This window comes from Pteropus alecto, unplaced genomic scaffold, assembly GCF_000325575.1.
Source record: "Pteropus alecto unplaced genomic scaffold, ASM32557v1 scaffold20, whole genome shotgun sequence".
Classification (NCBI taxonomy): Eukaryota; Metazoa; Chordata; class Mammalia; order Chiroptera; family Pteropodidae; genus Pteropus; species Pteropus alecto.
This window is the reverse complement of record NW_006436298.1, coordinates 41912737-41934130: the sequence shown is the minus strand read 5'-3', so window position 1 is coordinate 41934130 and position 21394 is coordinate 41912737. Positions and strand designations below refer to the sequence as shown.

General features: G+C 33.6%; 1 protein-coding gene across 1 annotated transcript in view; it reads right to left on the bottom strand.

The window, feature by feature from the left end:
• DMXL1 (Dmx like 1) overlaps nucleotides 1-21394 on the bottom strand; it is a 120515-nt gene that overhangs the window by 56862 nt on the left and 42259 nt on the right. The window contains 12 exon segments of the mRNA XM_025047731.1: nucleotides 1512-1773; nucleotides 2592-2757; nucleotides 3761-3858; nucleotides 4354-4523; nucleotides 9217-9324; nucleotides 10532-12217; nucleotides 15047-15268; nucleotides 15541-15660; nucleotides 17885-17987; nucleotides 18068-18157; nucleotides 20567-20688; nucleotides 20776-21394. The exon segment at nucleotides 20776-21394 is cut by the window's right edge and continues 40 nt beyond it. Of these exon segments, the coding sequence (XP_024903499.1) occupies nucleotides 1512-1773; nucleotides 2592-2757; nucleotides 3761-3858; nucleotides 4354-4523; nucleotides 9217-9324; nucleotides 10532-12217; nucleotides 15047-15268; nucleotides 15541-15660; nucleotides 17885-17987; nucleotides 18068-18157; nucleotides 20567-20688; nucleotides 20776-21394 (3766 nt within the window).

Genomic DNA, 21394 nt, shown 5'->3' with positions numbered 1-21394 from the left:
CTGCTTTGCTAGATTTTCCTCATCTACTCTACCTTTGAATGTAAAGCATCCTAGAGTTCAGTACTTGATTGCTTTTCTATCTATATTCCCTGCATTAACTCAGTTCATGTCTTTAAATACCATCTCTATGCTAATAACTTGCACATCTCTATTACCAGTCCCAACTTCACCCTGTAAATCTAGACTACTACATCCAAAGGCCTGTATCACATTTCCACTTACAGGTACATACTCTTGCCTCAGGACCTTTTTATTTAGTGAGCCCTTGATCTAAACCTCTTTACCCAGTTATCTACACTGACTACTCATTCATTTCAATTAAGTCTCTGCTCAAAGGTCACCTTATCAGAGAAGTCTTCTCTATCTAAAGCAACACTCCCCCAAATCTGCTCCCAGTCTTTTCCATAGCATTTTCTTGCTGCTCAAGCTAAAACCCCAAGAGTTATCCTTCGTTCTTATTCCCTTCACATTCCATAACCAATCCAGTCCTATCTAGTCAACCTTAAAGTTATATTCCAAATCCGATCACTTCTCTCTGTCTCCACTCCTATCATCCTGGTCCAAGCCACTAATATCTTTTAAAATTTTCTTCTAGAATACAGTTTTAATTGGCTCTGAAAGTATGTAATCATATATTAATCCAAAATCAAAATACATTTTTGACATGACTATTTGGTATAAAATAAGTGACTGGAAAAGATCTTTTCTTTTCCGCTTTCGTCACAGAGGCCAGTTTGGAAATCTTCAGTTCAGATGACTAGGAGACTGGAACAACTGAGTAGCATGGCTTTCTCATAAACCTCTCATAATAAGACACATGATACTTCCTAATTGAATGAAGCTATATGAAAACTTATGAACTAGAACCTTTTTCTAATTAGTACTCCAAATGATATGATACCTACTATATCACCTATCATACACAATTCAATTTTACCTATGGAAAAATACTTGAAAAGCATATCTCATCATTTTTTCATAAAATTATATAGAGTTCTATTTTATACTAATATCTAAAAACAAAAGGCAGAAGTAGACTCGAAAGGGAACTTTAAAAAAATTCTCTGCCCTCATTCATGAACAAGACAATCAAGAGATTTTTAATCACATCACTTAAGTCAACTTTCTTTATAATAAACATATTTTACTATAAAAATTATAAAATGAATTAATACACTAACTTCAACCTAAGATAAACTGACTTTATATCAGTATTTTCTTCAAAACATTCATATTCAAATGTTTATAATTATGTTCAATACACTGATTTCATAAAAACAAAAAATCCAAAGTCCTAGCTTTTCAAAGGATTTATTTTAGTGGAAAAAAAAAACAAAAAACCCAAACCCAAAAAAAGAAAGTATACATAACTGTGTCCCCAACTAAATCATAAAGTCTTAGACCATGACTTCAACTTGCTTTATGTTACTCTTAGTACCCAACAGTATGTTCTGTATCCAGCAAATACTAATAAAACTCTTAATCATTAACATCTTAGAAGAGCAGCTTACCATCATCCTCTCTGATAGGTTGCTTTATTAATGTTTCCAGAGCACTACTATAATCTTCCAAAATCCAATATGCCATACTTCGAAGAAAAGGATCATAATGCATATTGATATTCAATGAATTGAGTTCACTGACAGGAGAATCAATTCCCAAAACTCTTTTACGTAAAATAGATTTATATGTTACAGATTTATCAAATTCAGACTCATAGAGTCTTGCTATTGTAAGAGCCAACTGGATGTCATTCAGTTTCTCAAGACAAACCTTAAAAAAAAAAAAGAAATATTGTTTATAAGTGGGCAGGGGTATCTTTCATTTAAGATAAATTCGACTGACTCACTAATAACTAGATGAACACAAGGCTTTATTAATAACAGAAATTGACAAATAAGGACATAAACAAATAAAACATATACTGCTACCTTTAGTAAGTCTTTATGCTAATAACTTGCAAATCTACCTGCTAGTATGAAATATATATTTGTAAAAAGAATATACCTAATGAGGAAATACTAAATAATTCTTAATAGCATCAATTCAAATGACATATTTTGTTTTATTCTTGAACTTTTACTCTTCCCCATCCACCTCAGCAGACTATGTTTCCAAATTAAAAAGTTATCTGAATCATTTCTATAAAATTTTGAGCAAAAGGGCAATTTGAGATAGAAATGTTGAATCTTAAATGTTCATAATTTTTTTAAGGCTTACTGGGAAATAATCAGTTAAAAATTTGCTAAGGTTCATCAACTAAGACAGAACCAAATAGAGGTTCAAATATGTTTAAAAAGATACGACAAACTTTTTTATTTAACTTGTTCATGAATACTCTTCATGACTCAGATCAACTACCTATCTTTACCAACCAACACAACATACTTAATCTTAATTCTGTATAGATATCATTCAAGCTAAATGACAAAATTTTAAAAGTCACTATTAAATATTATCTGTTACTTTAAATATTTAGCCTTGTGTTATTTCCACTATATTTAAGTTGAAATAAAAAAAAAATAAAAAAAATTCAGCTCCAGATAAACAGCTTAAGAATGACAATACTAATTTTATAAAGGTTTCATTACCTCAATTGCATCTCTCAGGCAACCCGCTAAAAGAAAAAATGCTGCAGAATGTTCAAATCTTTGTTTGCCTAACAAAGAAAAAGCATTCTTTAAAGCTGCTTTACGCCATCGCTCATCTTCAAAATTGTGTCCAAAAAACTGTGTCATCTTGGTGTCTTTTTGGGATCTATAAATAAGAAAAAAATGTATAAAAGTTCTGAAACAGAATGGTTCTACATTAAAACAAATTTTATAAAGTTAGCTCCTTAAAGGTTCAGACTCAAAAGAAACATTTGTCAGTTCATAACTTACTATATATCTGCTTCTTTTCAGAAAAAAAAAAATATTTCTGGTAAACATTTACTTTTTCATATGTATCTCAGAGATTACTGTAAAAATTTCTTTCAAACTACAAAGTACATCAACAGCACTATGAAAAATTATTTTTAAATCCATGAGAATATATATAATTTATATCAACTTCTATGCTAATTCACCGTTTAAACCTCTTCAATCACTCTTTATCCCCACTGCCCATCTAAGGATGACTTTGGTGATCAAAACCTAAAGAATCTGTCCTGATTTGAAACAATCCTAAAAGATCTAATCTCTTAAAAATCTGATTGGTACCATGATTTTCCCCCAAAGGTTGCTGTTGATGTGGTTTCATCCGGAATTGAACTCAAAACAAATAGTATTTGTATTTATGGTAATCATTTTCACCAAGTCTTGCCAAGGACAAATGAAAGAGGAAAATTCTAAGTGACCCAAGCTCAAGAATGGGGTCTAGGCCCACAGGAGGACAGCAGTTTGGAAGGATAGCCTCGTCCACGAGCTCTTAATAGGGCACAAGGTAGATGCCTGTTCCAGACTATACCAATTCATCTTCTTCCCACAACAGATACAAACTTCTGGTTTAGTTCTTTGTCCTATAGGAACATCACAAGATATTCTTAAAATAAGCAAAAGAATATTTTTCTGGACTGATAAACCTGAAAACAAACTAAAGTGACCTCATCGGTATCTTTTGCTCTGGAAAACACCTGGGCTTCTTCTTTATGAAGTATCTCCTTAAATATAAAAATAACTAAGAATATTTACTAATCACACTAATAAGAACAAATCTTTACTTCATACATTTATTCCTTATGAAAATTTTTTTCATTTTAATGCACAGTTTTCTCACCTACCTATATAATCCCCAAATCACAGCTTTCTTTTTCATTGCAAGGTAAAAAATGGCAGCATCTAAAGGATCATTCTTTCTATAAAAGGCTGCTTTGGCTACCTATAATTAGAAAATATTGGTGAAAATTTCACATAAATACTTAAGTGACAAGTTTCCTTCATATACAAACTGGCACATATTATCTTTTTAAATGTTCAATAAATTAAAAAATGTATATATAAATGCATGCATGTATACATACATTTATTTATTTACTTGATAATTACAAAATAATTTGTGCTGGTGGCCTCCAAGGATAAAGAAAGGTAGGATTAGAACTATACTTTTCATTATAAGCTCTTCTATACTATTTTATTTTTCTAAACATACATAGATGTTATTTTGTAAAAACCAGAAATATACTAGTAAACAAATGTGTCAACTAGAATTAGAATATGCATTTTAAAATTTAACATGATATTTTCAAATATAAAGATTATTTAAAATCATTTGTTACTGCTTCAAAAAGAATAACAGGAGAAAAAGTATGGACTGTCATTAGAAGGAACATCCAAAATATATTAATTCGCTTTTATAGCAATATAAATTACCTACCTTTTCTATACATTTGCGTAAGATGCGAGTATTCCGGACCCACCACCCCACACCCATAGCTTTCAGTTCAGACCAAGTGGGATTATCTTTCTGCAGTGCCGGCAACATGTTCAGCAGTTCTTCTTCTGCTACTGAGTGAAATGCCCAGGCAAAATGACTAGTAGACAAGCCTGAAGAAATGACAAAAGTAATGTTTATAAGAAATATAAGCATGATTATACAATGATTATCAGAAATGTATGTTCCATATTTGCAATAAAAATGTCTAAACTTTACATGAGACTCAAAAGTTACAATTAAGTGTTTAAGGCTAGAGGGAATATGGGTTATTTTTTTCCTAGCTTCTCTAAACAATTCTATCACTTCGATATTTTCAACAATGGACACATATTTTCTATATTTAAAAAATATATTTTCAAAAAGAAAATGTTTTGGCAAATGTCACTGGGTTGAGTATTTTTGTTCTCTAGCTATTATCCATGAACTTTTCTTAGGAAATGACAAACATTTAAAGCAATACTTTATATACTAGTATGATTCTTCTTCAAGGTGATTCTCATCTTGGGTTTCTGGTCAAGACAGCAGAGTAGATAAATACTGTGCTTGCCTCCTCTCATGAGCACATCAAAATTACAACTACAGGACAGCCATCATTGGGAGTAGAATACAGTCTAGCTGAACAGAAGTTCTACAACTAGGGACTCACAGAAGAGGTCACCTTGAGACTGGTAAGAGGGACGGAGACATGGAATAGGCTGGTCCCACACCTGTGTGTGGGGGTTGAGAATCGGGAGGAATATCTTGGCTATGGAGGTCCCCTGGAGGACCGTAGGGTCCTGGCCCCACTCAGGGCTTCCTAATCCAGGGTCTAGTTCCAGGAAAAGAAGCCATCACAATTTCTGGCTGTGAAAACCAGCAGATATTGTAGCAGTGTGAAATATAGGGCCATGGGAGTCAAAGACATTGCTCTTCAGAGCCCATGTGTGGACTTACTCGGTGATGGACTCACTCACTCCGAGCTCCAGTACTCAGGCAGCAGCTCAAAAGGCACCAGGGACATCTGGGGAGGAACTGAGTTGTCTGGTTTCAGGGTGAGGGCAGGGGGCAGCAGCTTTCTCCCACACAGAAGTGCAGGCAGAAGCCATTGTGCCTTTGTTGAGCACTCTCCTGCCTGGTGTACAGACCCAGGCCACCATGTCTGAGTCTCTATCAAACTGACTACTCTGCCTCAGTGTTTCCCTGAGATATGACCTTACTTGGCTTACTCTGGGGACTTTCCTTAAATCTCTCAAAGGTTCACAAAATCTAAATAAGCAGCATCTTGCCTCGGCATATCTCATACCTATTACTGAGCAGCCCTAAGCCTGGCACTAGTGGAATCTGGCCTTGATTTATAGCTCGAGGCACATCAAAGCCCAGCATGGAAGATGGCTCTCCACAGATTCCTTGGTGGCTCATGCAATATGACCCCAGACAGGGAACAGGCTGTGGCTGAACTTGGCCTGCAGCAGGGCACCTTCCAGGAGGCCTTGGCCTGTAAACATGGTAGCCAGCTTTGGTCTGAGCCAGAGTACTACTCAGGGCCACATTCGAAGATAATGCACCCAAAAGGCAGACTAGACTGGCACCAGAGCCCTGCTAAAGCTAATTCTGCTCTGTAAGGTCAGCTCCTGTACAACAGCTCCTCTACTCTAGTCACTGACCAGTCTCACAGCCAATCAGCCCAAGGATCAATCTCTCATGTTGATGTGCAAACAGCAATCAAGGCTCAACCCATAAAAGGAACACACCTGAAGCACTCAGGTCAGGTGACCAGGGAGACTGTGCCACTGGGCTCCATAGGACACCTACAACATAAGGCTACTCTACTAAGCCAAGGAGAAATAGCAGCCCTACCTAAGACATAGAAACAAACACAGGGAGGAAGCCAAAATGAGGAGACAAAGAAACATGTCCCAGAAAAACTTGAGGAGACAAAGAAACATGTCCCAGAAAAACTCAATGAACTTAGGGGAAGATTAGATGAACTCAGTGAGAACTGAGAGATTGAAAACATAAAAGTAGAAATACAAAACATAAAAAAGAACCAATCACAAATGAAGAATACAATAAATGAAGACTACCTTAGGAGGAATCAACAGTAGATTAGATAAATCAGTGATTTAGAAGATAAGGTAGCAGAAAACACCCAATCAGAAGAGCAACAACAACAAAAAGAATTCAAAAAAATGAAGACAGTTTAAGGAGCCTCTGGGAGCATATCAACATTCACATCATAGGGATACCAGAAGGAAGAGAGAGAAAAGAACTGAAAATCTACTTCAAGAAATAATAATGGAAAACTTCCCTTACTTGGTGAAGCAAATAGACACACAAGCCCAGGAAGTGCAAAAAGTCCCACATAAGATTAACTCAAACAGGTCCGCATCAAGACACATCATAATTAAAATGTCAAAGGTTAAAGACATAGAGAGACTCTTGAAAACGGCTAGAGAAAAGCAGTTAGTTATCTACAAGGGAGCTCCCAAAAGACTGTCAGCGAATTTCTCAACAGAAGCTTTGCAGGCCAGAAGGGAATGGCACAAAATACTCAAAGTGATGAAAAGGGTCTACAACCAAGATTACTCAACCTAGCAAGGCTATCACTTAGAATCGAAAGACAGTTTCCCAGACAAGAAAAAGCTAACAAAGTTCATTACCATCAAGCCAGTATTACAGGAAATGTTGAAAGGACTTCTTTAAGAATAAGAAGAAATTAAAAAGATCAAAAATATGAGAATGGGGTAACAGGTTAAAGAAGTACAAATTAGTAGCTGATAGACAGTCACGAGGATGGGGAGCACGGCATAGGGAATGCAGTTAGCATTAATGTAATGGCCAGGTGGAGAGCCAGAGGAGAGAAAGAGCAATTAGGGGGATCGTTTTATAAACTATATAAATGTCTAACCAATATATTGTGTACTTGAAACTAATTAAGTTAAAAATACGAATAATAAAATGGCAATAACTACATATCAACAATTACTTTAAATGTAAATGGATTAAATGCTCCAATCAAAAGATAGGGTGGCTAAATGGGTAAGAAAATAAGACCTCTAGATATGCTGCCTACAAGAGACTCACTTCAAATCAAAAAACACACATAGACTGAAAGTAAAGGGATGGAAAAAGATGTTTAATGAAAATAAAAACAAACAAAATAGCTGGGGTTTCAATACTTACACCAGACAAAACAGACTTTAAAGCAAAGGCTATACAAGAGACGAAGAAGGACCCAGTTCCACTTCTGGGTATTTATCTGAAGAAACCGAAAACACTATTTTAAAGGAACGTGTGAATCCATTACATTCACTGCAGCATTATTTACAATAGCCAAGATATGGAGGCTACCTGGGTGTCTATCAATGGATGAATGAATAAAGAAGAGGTAGTGCATATATACAATAGAATATTACTCAGCCATATAAAAAATGAAATCTTGCCATCTGCAACAACATGGATGGACCTAGAGGGTATTGTGCTGAGTGGAATAAGTCAGACAAAGATAAATGCCATATGATTTCACTTATGTGTGGAATCCAAAGAACAAAATAAACAAAACGGAAACAAACTCAGAGAGAGATACAAAGAACATTTTGATGGTTGCCAGATGGGAGGAGTTTGGGGGTGGGTGAAAATGGGGAAGGGATTAAGAATACAGATTTCTTAGTAGTTACCGAATAGTCATGATGATGTAAAGTACAGCATAAGGAATATAGTCAATAATAATGTAGTAACTATGTATGGTATCAGATGGATACTAGGTTTATTGGGGTGATCACTTTGTAAGCTATATAAATGTCTAATCACTATGTTGTACACTTAAAACTAAGACAATATCATTCACTAACTGTAATTAAAAAAATTAAAAACCTATTTTACAAAAAGCTGATTCTTATCCTCTCAGTCAACATTTGTATTGTTCATTTTATTCCATGAAATTAAAAAAGCATCAAATAGACCGTATAGCTTGGTGAACAGAACTTAAGACTATAAAGACTCTGAAACCAGAATACATACATTAAATTCCAGCTCCATTCCTAATTAATTATTTAAGCTTTACTTTTCCAAAGCTAAATGTAAAATGAGGGGAAGTAGAAAGCAGGAAGAGAAACAGATAGAAAGGAAAAGTAAGAGACAAAGACCAATTAGCAGAGGCTAACCAGTAGAGTCTCAGTAACAGTTTAAAACTATAGAGCCAATAATGCTGGAAGCCAGCTCTATCTCTTGCACTTCCTGGGCCAATAAATGTCCTGTTTTATGTTACCTTAAACTTAAGTGCTTCTGTTACTTTGAGAGTCCTCACTAAGAGTATGTAACAGTATCTGAAATATTGTTAAACTAATATCTAAAATACACATTAATGTTAAAAGTACTTTTGGGGTTATTCTTTTTTTTAAATAATTAAAAATTAAATAAGCATTTTTTCTATAACAAAAATGTTTTTCAAATTTTAGAGAAAACAGCTGAATATAGATAAATGTTAAAAGAAAAAAGAAAATCTAAAGAAGAAATTAAAGATATGATACTAATTAGTCTTTAATGTATAATGCATTTGAAACAACACAGAACGTTCAACTGCCTAATTGCTAAATATTTCTATTTCTTTATTAACTCTTTCCATCTACCAAGAAAGTTCCAATATTTTAAGCAAAGAAAATTAAGTGGAAATAAATATTTTAAAAAATAAATTAAGAAAACTTAGAATGTGTCAAATTTTTCATCATTATCATATCTGAGCCAAAACAAACTTAAAAAGTTCTCAAATCTTTCTTCTTCTTCTACTAGCCTTACTTCCTTTTAATAGAATACTACAAAAATCACCTTGGTGAAGGAGTTGAGCTCGATAAGCAGGAAGGGAAGTTGTAAGAAAAGTATGAAGTCGAACAGCCAAAAGAAATTTTAACCCACATTCATCAAGAGTTTCTCCACCTATAAAAAAGAAAAAAAAATATTACTTATTTTTATTTATAAAAAACCAATCCATCAGCAAAATATAAGTCAATACTAATAATTCTCGTAAGCGGCAAATGTCACAGCGCCAAATGCAGACAAAACATTCTGAAACTGAAAAAGTTACCTAAATATCTCTAGTATTTCTTTTTTCTATATAAATATACTTTACAGAAACTAGTAGTACAGTTAAATAATTTGAAAAATAATGAAGAGAATGGATTGACTTAGGGTCTGTGGCAATTTTTATAATCAGATCTCCTCTGATCTGAACCTTAAATTTAAGTTAAAATGTGATTAAATCTTAAAATAGTTTAACTTCCTCTGTGGTATATGTTACAATATTTCTCATATTGATTCAAGTCATATATCTATCCCAACAATCTGCTCTTAACAGTGAAGGAAATAGTTATATGGTAGGAATGCCTGATTTTTACTTTAAACAATTAAAAACATAAAACACAATATATTACATTAAAAATAATATCTACTAGTAATATTTTTTCAAGTAAAAGTGTCATGATTCATGACCAACTTTTTTCTTAAATTTTTAATTTTTATTATTTTTTCTTAAATTTACCCTATATTTTCCTTCCAAGCACAATTGAAGGGGTATCGCCTACTGATCTCTATCTAGTACACAAGGCAGAACTTGTAATTTCAGATCTTATTTGCAATTTGATGAGAAGTCTACATTCAAATTTGTTCATAACTCAGGAAATTAAGAAGAAAAAAAAAGCCTTCTGGGTGAGGAAAAGACCTAATTTGATTATATTTATTTTCATTATCCTAAGTAGGAGTATACATTAATACTAAAAATAAAAAAAAATAAAAAAACCTCACTATTTAAAAACCAAATAACATGAGAAAAATAAAGCAGAAAGCACATTTTCAGTTAAAGTAATATTTAATAAGAATGTTAACTTTTGCTAAACTCAGGGATACAGCTGGATCTTTAACACTATTAAGGAGACAATTAGGTAAAAATTAAAATGACTGGCATAAAGAATATTTATATAATTTCTCAGAGACTGTGATTTATAGAATAGTATACATTCAAGCAAAAACTACTGTGAAGTCAGCAAAAACCTTCATGAGCATCATTTTTATAAAAGTTTAGATTTTTTTCTATGTAAATAAGTCAAAATATCATCAGTTTTTCCTCTAGTCCTATACCCAATTTTACCTTGGCTTCTGTCTCTGCTTTCTCCAATATCAGTGCTGGTAGTTGCGATTGTGTCTGCTAAGGCCATTAAAGACATCTGCTCCATCCTGCTGAGTCCTGGTAAACTAGAATGAAGTAAGTGGCCAGAAAGAACCTGAGCATGCTCAGGACCAAAGTAAGTTGGACTGTACTGTGAAAGGTCAATAACCTTGGGCTTTGTATTTTCTTCATCTGTCTCTAACACATAACTATCAGTCATTAAAGTTGAGGTCTGAAACAGTTCATCATAACTTTCTTTTGACAACTGGTTTGAGTTATTTAAGGTACTCTGATTACTAGATTTCTCCAAAGATGAGTAATAGCTATCATCATCTGCTGCAAGTAAGGCATATAAAGGAAGTGGAGGGACAGAATCTATTTCTGTGTAATCTGTATTTTCACTCTTGTTGAATGCCTGGGGGTCTCTGGTAGTGCTTCCACTGGCACTGATAGTGAGAGACCTAAGGCGGCGCTCATGATTGGACTCAGCTTCATTCAGAGCCACAACTTCTCCAGCAATGCACTTGACAAGATGCGACAAGATGGCCTTTGCTCTTCGAACTTTACCAAGATCCATGAGTTCCAAAAGCTGCAAGGGGTGGTACTGAGGTAAAGTTGGGGAAAGAACATGAGCTGCTTCAAAAAGACCTGAATCCTCCATGTCCACAGAAGGATCAAATGCAGTTTTCTTTCCACAAATTTTCTGTGCAAGACTGGTCATGGATCGAGTCAGAGTTTTCTTTGGAGGATGTAATCCAGAATTTGATGAGTTACTCTGTTTTATTAAACTTATTATAGATGGAGTGCTCCCATTGTACGAATCTGTTATAACAGGTTCTTGTTTAGAAGATGGCTGCCACTGGGAATATACATGCATTTCACAATCCATTCCTACCACCAGGATGCCATCCCGGACCCATGATAAAGAAACAGGAAAAGGTGGAAAGCCTTCTACAGAAGAAACCAAATCTACACTTCGTAAAAGTACAAATTTAGAAAGAGGCACAACTTTTGTACTCTCCCAGAGAGGAAATGCCAGGCTTTCCTTACCAGTCTCTTCTTGTACCTTCCCAGCCAGAGGTCCATACATAAAAAGTTTTGATCCAATTCCTACAGTCAAGATATGAGAACCATCTTCTCTAGACATCCAATCTAAGTGAACCAAATGCCTTATGTTTGATGTTATACTATCTTTATTGGATAAATATACTTCTTGTTTATTATAGGCCACTAAATTGCTGTCAATGCTAATCCCAGAATCCAACACTGTATTTAACTCATCTAAATGAATTGTCTGTTCAAGGACCCAACATGAACCTCCTGTAGACTCACATTCAAATATACTTACATGCATAACAAAGTCCTGAGAAGATCTACTATTAGATGCAGGCTGCTTATATGCTACTGCTAAACGATTTGTGTGTGCACAGCTAACTTCTATAGGCCTACCAGGTACAGTTATACTACTAATGCTCTGAAGTCCATCTTCAATAAGTAATGGCCATTCTTCCCAAATATATACAAGATCCATTTTCCCATTCTTTGATGTGGCAGATTCTCCATCTGTTACTCTGCATCTCCAGAATCTTACTTTCTCATCTGAGCATGAAGTTGCCAATAAGTAGGGAGCGCTGCATATAGGATATATGGAAGAAGAACTCAAATGACCTAAAAATAATCCATTAACAAAATGTCAAATTTGGTTAAATATTAATATTTTCATGTACTAAAGGTTTTAGTACATGTCACTGTTAACATGTTACTGTAAACAACGTAACAGTCTATATTTAGTATAAGGGTCAGCAAGATCAGTAAGAAGTTTTTAATAACATCAAGAAGACATATAAAAAGGACAGTATTACCAAAATATAGAGCTGAAAGAGAATTCTGAGATAATTTACCTCAATTCTTGCATTTTACAGGCAAAGACCCTCAATCAAATGTGTTAAGTATCTTATGCCTAAATCAAACAGCTAGACTAAGGAAGAATTAGAAAACCTAAATTCTTTTCCTGAATCTCAACCCAATATTCTTTTCACAACTCTTTGTTAGTTTTATATATTATTGTAAATCTCATTTTAAAGACATAAATACATTTTAAAAATACATTTAAAAATACATTCGTGGCTCCTTCTCCTTATTTTTCAACACAATTTTTGGAATTGGCCATGCTTACCTAAGTACTAAATGGGCCCTCAATTATTAAAGAGTATTTGTTATAACTGATGCTGAAAAAGTGAGACATAACGTTTTCTTGGACTCAGTGTAACTATATACTCTTAATTTCCTAAACCAGGGGTCAGCAAACTTTTTCTTAAAGGGTGAGATAGTAATAACTATTTTAGGCTTTGCTAGCCACAGGTTCTCTGTTGCAGCTACTCAACTTTGCCATTGTAGAACAAAAGTAGCCATACACAAAAGCAAACGAATATGTGTTGCTATGATCCACTCAAACTTGTTTATAAAACAGGTAAGTATTGCCAATCCGCCCTAAGCTATTCAACATAAACTACTAATTATAAGAAATGTTATACTGAACATTTATCATCTTTTAAAAGCATATTTCAACATAACGGTAATAAATTTTTTTTAAACTCTTCAAGGAATATGGCAATATTGCAAAAGGACACAATTAGCATTGTATGTTGGTTTCTATAAGCTGAACAGAGAATAAAGAGCTTATCCTTCCCAAAAGCCTGGATTAAAAAAAAATTCTTAAGACTAGGAATAAAACTTTTACAGTAGTTCCCCCTTATCTGCAGTTCATTTTCCATGGTTTCAATTATCCACGGTCAATTGCAATTCAAAAATAGTAAATGGAAAATTCCAAAAATAAACAATTCATAAGTTTTCAATTGCATGTCGTTCTAAGTAGCAGGATGAAATCTTACATTGTCCGTTTTCATCCGTCTCACCCAGGACATGAATAATCCCTTTGTCCAATGGAGCCACACTTGGTCACTTAGTAGCCATCTCTGTTATCAGATGGACTGTTGTAGTATCACAATGCTTATGTTCAAGTAACTCTTATCTTAATACTGGCCTCAAAGCCCAAGAGTAGTGATGCTGGCAATTCAGATACGCCAAAGAGAAGCTGTAAAGCACTTTAAGTGAAAAGGTATATCTGTATAGGAAAAAACATAGCTTGTATAGGGTTTGGTACTATCCTCGGTTTCAAGCAGCCACTAGTAATTTGGAACTTATCCTCCAATGATAAGGGGGAACTACTGTACCATATGCTACTGCTTTGCCAAAAAAACAAATTTCTTCTTTTTCCTTAGAACTTCTTTTCTTCTTCTAAACTCAACTTGGGCCAAGTTAAATAAGAGGGTTGTTTTTAGAAATATTCAGTTTCTCTTACATTTGCCATATTATTTTAATTGGAATGCAATAGTGAAGATCATACTGTTCTGGCTAAAGACAATAGCTCTTAAAAAGTGTGTCAATGCAAAAGTCATTCTTTTTTAAACTTTAACTTTCCTTGTACATATGCCTCTTTTATTAAAATATACAAAGAAGTAGAATACAAGTATTATCTGAACACTGTTAATACATCTACTCTTGCTAACTTTACCAATTAGAAAAGATAACAATGTGGCAAAGTGAAAAGCAATCAAAGTAACCAGCTAAAAAAAAAATGAGAGAGAAGTAGAAAAGACCAAAACCCACACTTTGACTATGAAAATGGAAAAACTGAGTGATAAGAAGATGAATTTTGTCTTGGTTTTCTTGATATCCTTGAACAGGGGACTCCAATCCCCAGGATACGAATTGTTACCAGTCCATGGCCTGTTAGGAACCAGGCCGCACAGCAGGAGGTGAGAGGTGAGCAAGGGAGAGCGAAGCTTCATCTGGGTTTGCAGCTGCTCGCCAGCACTCGCATCACTGCCTCAGCTCTACCTCAGATCATCAGACATTAGATTCTCATAAGAGAACCAGTCTCTGGTGTCAAAAAAGTTGAGGACTGCTGCCCTAGGACAGTGGTTCTTTACCTTCTGTGTGCATTAGAATCACCTGGAAGGCTTGTGAAGACAGACTCCAGAGGTTGCCATTCAGTAAGTCAAGGGTACAGCCCAAGAATTTTGATCTCCAACAAGTTTCCAGGTAATGCTGATGCTGCTCATCCAGGGATCACATTTTGAGAACCATTGCCCTAAGATGATAAGTATATATACCAGCAACCACAACTCAGAACCTTTCACAGCATATGGCTCTGGGCAAATAAGGTGCAACATTACTATCTCCGCACTTTGTCTTCACAAAAGGATTTAAAAAATTTTTAGTTTAGAAATCAATATTTAAGACTATTACTAGCTGACAGGTCAGAGTAATCTGAAAACAATTAAAAATTTAAGTTTTCAATATAGGAATAAGATATTCTTTTCATTTCTGCTTCTGTGTGGATTTAAAAAGAGGTACTTCATCGATTTTTAAATACCTAGTGAACACTCTTGGATTACAAAGTTTGTTTAGTCTCTTTTCACAAAATTTACGAACCTGCTGATGGCTTCACACTTATTATCTCAACTCCTTCTGGCAAATGCAACTCTTGGCTATAAACCATTTCTGAAGACAAAGTCAGTTTGCTGGTACTCTGGAGATTTGCTCTGCAAGCCTGATACTTCTGTGAAAAAGGAGACAGGATCTTCTCTGGAGAAGAAGAATAATGTTCTTCTGGCTGCCAAACTGCTTCAGATATTTTGGTATCTACTTTTTCATCTATAAAAACATAAGAACCGAAAACCAAGGGGAGTTGGGGGAAACCTATAAACATTATAATTGTTACATTTCATAATCCAAAACTATCTTATAAAAGATAAACATATTAATATGATTCTTTATAACAAAATCAGAAAATCATTGTTTTTTAATTAGCTGAATAAACTATATTATCACTTAATAAGAACAGCTTTAACAATATGCACTGAACTATCTAACTATATATAATGTTAATATAAACCTACTTAAAGTTCAGAAAAGACAAGACTCACCTAATGAAACAGGAATAGATTTTAAATGTAAATTCCACATGTGTAACAATGAACGGTTGTCTTGAGTGCACTCTATTACAATTAGGTAGAATTTTTCAGAAAATCCATTAGGTGAGCTGCCTGGAGGTATTAATAATATTTTTTCACTACTTACATGCATAAATGAGACAATTTATTACATATACCAAGTCAAAACAATAATTTAAAAAAAAATCAAAACTCATATCTAAAGTTCCAAATACAAACTGGAATTATAGAATGTAAGCAACTTCTTTATCATATGAATTTGTATTAACTTAAAATTTTTACAAATATGCTATGCTTAAATTTCATTTTTGAATTGATATGCTTTAAAAAATCACATATTACAGCCATCTAATATAATATAATGTTCACATAAGTTGGACCATATTAAGTAGAAAATTCCTGAACAGATCAGAACTATGAGATAGATACTTTAAGTCAACATCTCATGATGAAAATTGTGTTGCCAAACATATTTTGAAGTAAATAAGTTCTGTAATGAAATGACCTATTAATGAAAGTTATCTAAGGACCAAAATATAAGTATTCATTACATAATGTATTATTCAAGAAAATTTTTCTTAGTCAAAATTGCATAATTTAAGCAGCACATAAGTTATTCTAAACTTAAAAAGAAAATGCATCTATCTAAAATATATCACAAAATAAGTGGTACATTATTCCCTGAAAAAAACTTTTAAAAATTTTAAGTTTTTAATCCAAGCTTTTAATCCAAGCCTTTTTAAATTATAAGCTAGTCTTCATTATGTACAAAATTATGTAAAGAAAAATTACATTATATAAATTATATAAATCACCATGTGATTATATAAATCACAGAACATATAAAAAATCAGAGAGCAACTATCATTAGAGTGTAATCTTTTTGTCCTTTTAAATTTGCACAGGCAAAAAGTTTTCAAAGGAACCCTAGGAAAGAAAGATAACCAAAATTTGATACTAAATGAAAAGATAACTTTGGTAATGTGTTGTGAATAAGTTGGGCATTTAAATGATAAGAATTAAGAGAAAGGAAAGGATAAGAGATTATACAAAAGAAAAAAGAACAGAAATCAATTTATTTCTGATAATTTTACTAACAAGAAAAAATGCACCAATAATAAAAACATCTGTAAAACATTTCTTCTCTTCTTGACGTTAAAGTAAAATAAAATGAAAACATAACTTCTTGGATATGTTCTGGAAAACTCTGTTAATAATCGTTCTTGTATAAAAGTCAGTAAGATATTCCTGAATATTTTAAGAAAAACTAGAAAAAATACTTGTCTTAAAGAGAAAAAAAAAATGTTAAAAATTGAAAAATCACAAAAAAGAAAATGCTAGAAAAGATGAAGATTACAGCAAAACTCAACCTTAAGCATAGAAGAGCAACTTCTTTAAAAAGTTTTAAAGAGATTTGGATTGTTAACACTAACATTCTTATTAATACTTTAATAAGAAAAACAATGAACATTTTGTTAATATAAATAACTCTTTATCCTGTACTTGATACCTTTATTTCCCATTTTTAAAGCATCTTTCCATCCTTATATTCAGAAGTTACAAAAGCACTATAAGTGTTTTTGCATAGTTCAGAATAAGTGAAAGCAGTGCTAAGAAATTAGACATTCAACATAAAAATGCAGAACTTGAAGAAATACTTCTCAAAGAAGAAAAATGAAAAAAGGCAAGCAATGTACAAAAGAAGAAAAATGATCTAGAACACAAAATGTGGTACTTGAGGCTTGATAACTGACTTTTAAAACAACAGGTGCACACTATAAGGAAAGTCATTTTTGAGTTGGTTTGGCTCTGTAATTGAAAGTAATGACCAAGAGATTTTAACTTTATTTTGCTCTGTTTTCCTTTATGCAAAATAAGCAGCTAATATTGGGTGGAGGAGTTTAATATAATATTTTAAACTGTTTCATTATAAAAGTATTAAGAAACTTAGTCTTTAAATTATAATTTGAAGTTTTAAGCAACTGCTTAAAATTGTAGGTTTCTAAAAGGTCAGGTGTCCATACTATCTAGATTGTTAGGACAGGATCCCATCCATGCAAAGAGCACTCATGCATTAATGACAAAAAAATTCCTATTATGCTTTTTAAAAAACAAAATTGAATAATCCCTTTAAATTTTTCATGTTTCTTTCCCGGTTAGAATAAAAAGATACTGATATTTATGAAAAATCATTTCACGAACCTACACAGGAAAATTTTAACTTCAAATAGGTGATATGAAATATATCAATTTATCTTTTTTAACTGCCTAACATACTCTACAGAATATTTCTTATAACATAAAAATTCTTCTTTACCTTCATCCAATAATATTTTGTCTTTTCCCAGACTTTTCTTCTCGAAGTTATTCAAAATGAAGTCTTCTTGAAAAACATGAAGCAGCTGGGTTTTTTTGCCTTGCTGAATGTAAATAAATAGCAACATAAGTTGACATATATGTTATTTACCTAATGCAAAGTAGCAAGAAAAATAATACTTACAAGTTTGGTAATGGGATCTAATGCAATAATGCATCCTGGTCTGGCTGTTGACTGTTGACTTACGATGCTAAACACTTCACCAACATATTTCTGTTTTTTAAAAAAATTAATATCTCCTTTATTAAACAATCAAATTAAAAATAATTAATAATAAATAATGTGAAATTTCAGTCATAACAGTTCAATAATATGTTCAAGTGGGGCTAAATAAGTTCACAAGTCTCTTTCATTATAAACATTCTAGTACTTGATCTTACTAGGGAATTACAAGGGAATAAATAAGAATTACAGGTCAGCTGGTGCAGAGAAAACAAAAGCAATGCTTGGTTATTGTAAGGGGGAAAAAGTATTTTATATTCATAAATGTGAAAAACTTACTTTAATCTCAAAGAAATGTTCTAAGAATCAATGCTTTTATAAGCATTGATTTTGAGGTAAGAAGGATGGAGCTAAAGAAAGAAGCTGATATACTGTTTATATATGCTGATTTCTGGAGCCACTTATGTCCTGACTGTTCTTGTCAAGGTCACATTGTTAAATTCAATCTTCACCATACTTGATTAACAGCAGCATTTGATCTTGGTGCTCACTCTCTTCTCCTTGAAATAATTTTCTTCACTTGGTTTCATTATACACTATACTCATCCCTTTTTAATAGTGGAATGCCCCAAGGTCCAATCCTTCTATCACTTCTACTTTCCAACTCTATTCTCTCCCTCAGTGATCTCATCCAGCTCCACAACTTTAAACTCGTATTGTGACAACTACTTATTTTATATCTTCAGACCAATCTTCCTCTAAACTCCAGAGACTAGCCTACTGGATCTCTTAGATATCAAACAGGCATCTTGAAATTAATGTGCAAAGCCAGGCTATTGAATCCTCTTGCTCTTCAAAATCTCTCTACTTAAACATTCTTCTCATCTCAAAGCAATTCTACTCTTCATAGTGCTAAGCCATAAACCTTAGGAGTCATTTTCTTTTTCTCACACAAACCTCATGTACAGTCCAATCTTGACTATTTGATGTTCAAAACACATCCAGAATTGACCAATTCCTATAGTCTTTATCACTACTACTTGCTACCATTCCAAGATCCTTTGACTTTCTTCTAGATTATAATAGCTTCCTGAATTAGTCTGATTCCACTTTTGCTTCTCATGTCTAATCTATGTAGCAACCAGAGTGATCCTTTTAAAATCAAAGTGAGATCATATCACTCTGTCACTTTCTGCAATGGTTTCTATGTTATTCCAGAGTAAAAACCAAAGTTACCATAACAGCCTACGGGGCCTTCTATGATCTGTACAGGATAATTTCTGACTCATTCCTAACTATTCTCCTTCCACCTCACTTACTCTGCTCCAGCCATGTGGTTTCCATGCTGCTCCTTTACATACCAAACATGTTCTGGCCTCAGGACTTTGGCACTGTAATATTCTTCCTCTAAATATTCACATACTAGCTCCATTGTCTACATCAGTTCTTTACTCAAATGTCCCTTTTTCGTGAGGCTTTCTCTGACCAGTACCTCACTTGGCACTCCCTACCACTTTAGCTACACTGTTTCTCTCCACAGTATTTATTAATATATTTTTACCTTCCTCACAGTATCTCTTCACTACATTGTAAGCTCAGATTTTTGTCTCTTTTGTTCACATCTAAATTCTCAGCACTTAAAACAATTCCTGAAAAATAAAAGGCTCTCACTACTATAGTAGTGATCCTACCATAATGCTATATACGTATTTTGAAAAAGTTTGTTTTCCGAAAAACTATGCATTAAAAATAACTTATGAATAAAACAGGATTGGAGCAGACCATTGATACCTATGCAATTCTGTAACCAGAGCATTAACAAAAGCATTAACTGGTAGCTGAGGAGATGGCTTGACTCTCCTAAACAGGAAGCTCAGTATGGCTGAAGGTTACCTCAGGGGATATTTTAATACACCAAAACAAAAAAGGTGGAAATGCTGACTCTCTGGAGGTGCTGAAATAATGCAGGTGGTGGACTGCTATGAGTTGGGCACAAGAAGAAGTACTGCTGGTTCTAAAACAAAAGCTCTGCAATGTGTTGAAAGGACTCCTGCCTGTATTACAACCAAAGTGAGACCTTTTTTCTTTCTCCGTTAAGATTAAAATTCCACTCCTGTTATTTCAGCTCCCCTTATCTAGAAAAAAAAACTGCAGATAAACTAATAATTTCTATATTATACTTTCATTAGTTCCCATTTATCTCCGACCAAAAAGTATTACAGAAACACATATTATGTGATACTAAACTACTTCTGGAATGAATGAAAGAAATGATTTCTTTTTAAAGGAACTTAAAATCACTGTAACAGTACAATGTATTTACGAAGAAGTAAAATTAAAAAGCATACACGTTTATTACAAAATTATATGTCACAATTATAGAACATGCCCAATAAGTATAAAGTATCTGAAAAACATTATACACACGCACACACATATTTTTAAAAGCCATTTACTTACAGAAATTTCAGGATTGGAAAGCTCATATAGAAGTTTCTTGGCATCAATAACTGCTTCATATAATCTTAGATATTGTCCATCACTTGCTACAAAGCATGCACTAGGAGAGTTGCAGTATGCCCCTACAAAGTATTTACGAACATTTAAAATTTAATCCTCAAGCAATGTCAGAAAATCTAAATTTATTAAATAAAAATCAGAATGCTTACCTAGACAGAAACTTGGGATAAGAGTGGGCAGCCATGCCACATTGGAAAATGCAGAAACATGAAGAGAATTAATCCGGGCAAGCTCAGAAACACCTCCAGAAAAAGACAATGGCCCAACTGGATCAACTCTCCAAAGAATAAGCTCACTATAAACTGCATTAGGATCCTGAAATGCCATGTCAACAGTGCTTTTACTCTGTTGTGCCAAAGAACATTCTTCAATATTTACAGCAACATAAGCTTGTTTTTGGTTATCCACGTCTGGTGTCCTTAATGCATTATGGTGTGATGTTGTCAACAATAATGGTAATACTGAGTGGCAAGCTAAATCATTAAGATGAAAACGATGACCACAATATCTGGATTTGTGGGAAATACTGAGAACTGTAGAAAAAGCAGATTCCTCAGCAAAACTGACTAGCCACTGATTTAGAGAGCCATCAGCATGCTTTGAGATCATCATAACATTAGGGGTAAAAATACTTAATTTTAAACTATTAGTTGATTTACTGTGACCAGAAGAGATAAGCATCGATGTGGAACGTGTGAGGCTAGATGGTTTTTGTCTCCCTTGCTGAATAGCCAAGTCAACATTCTTGGTACAGGCATACATCACTAT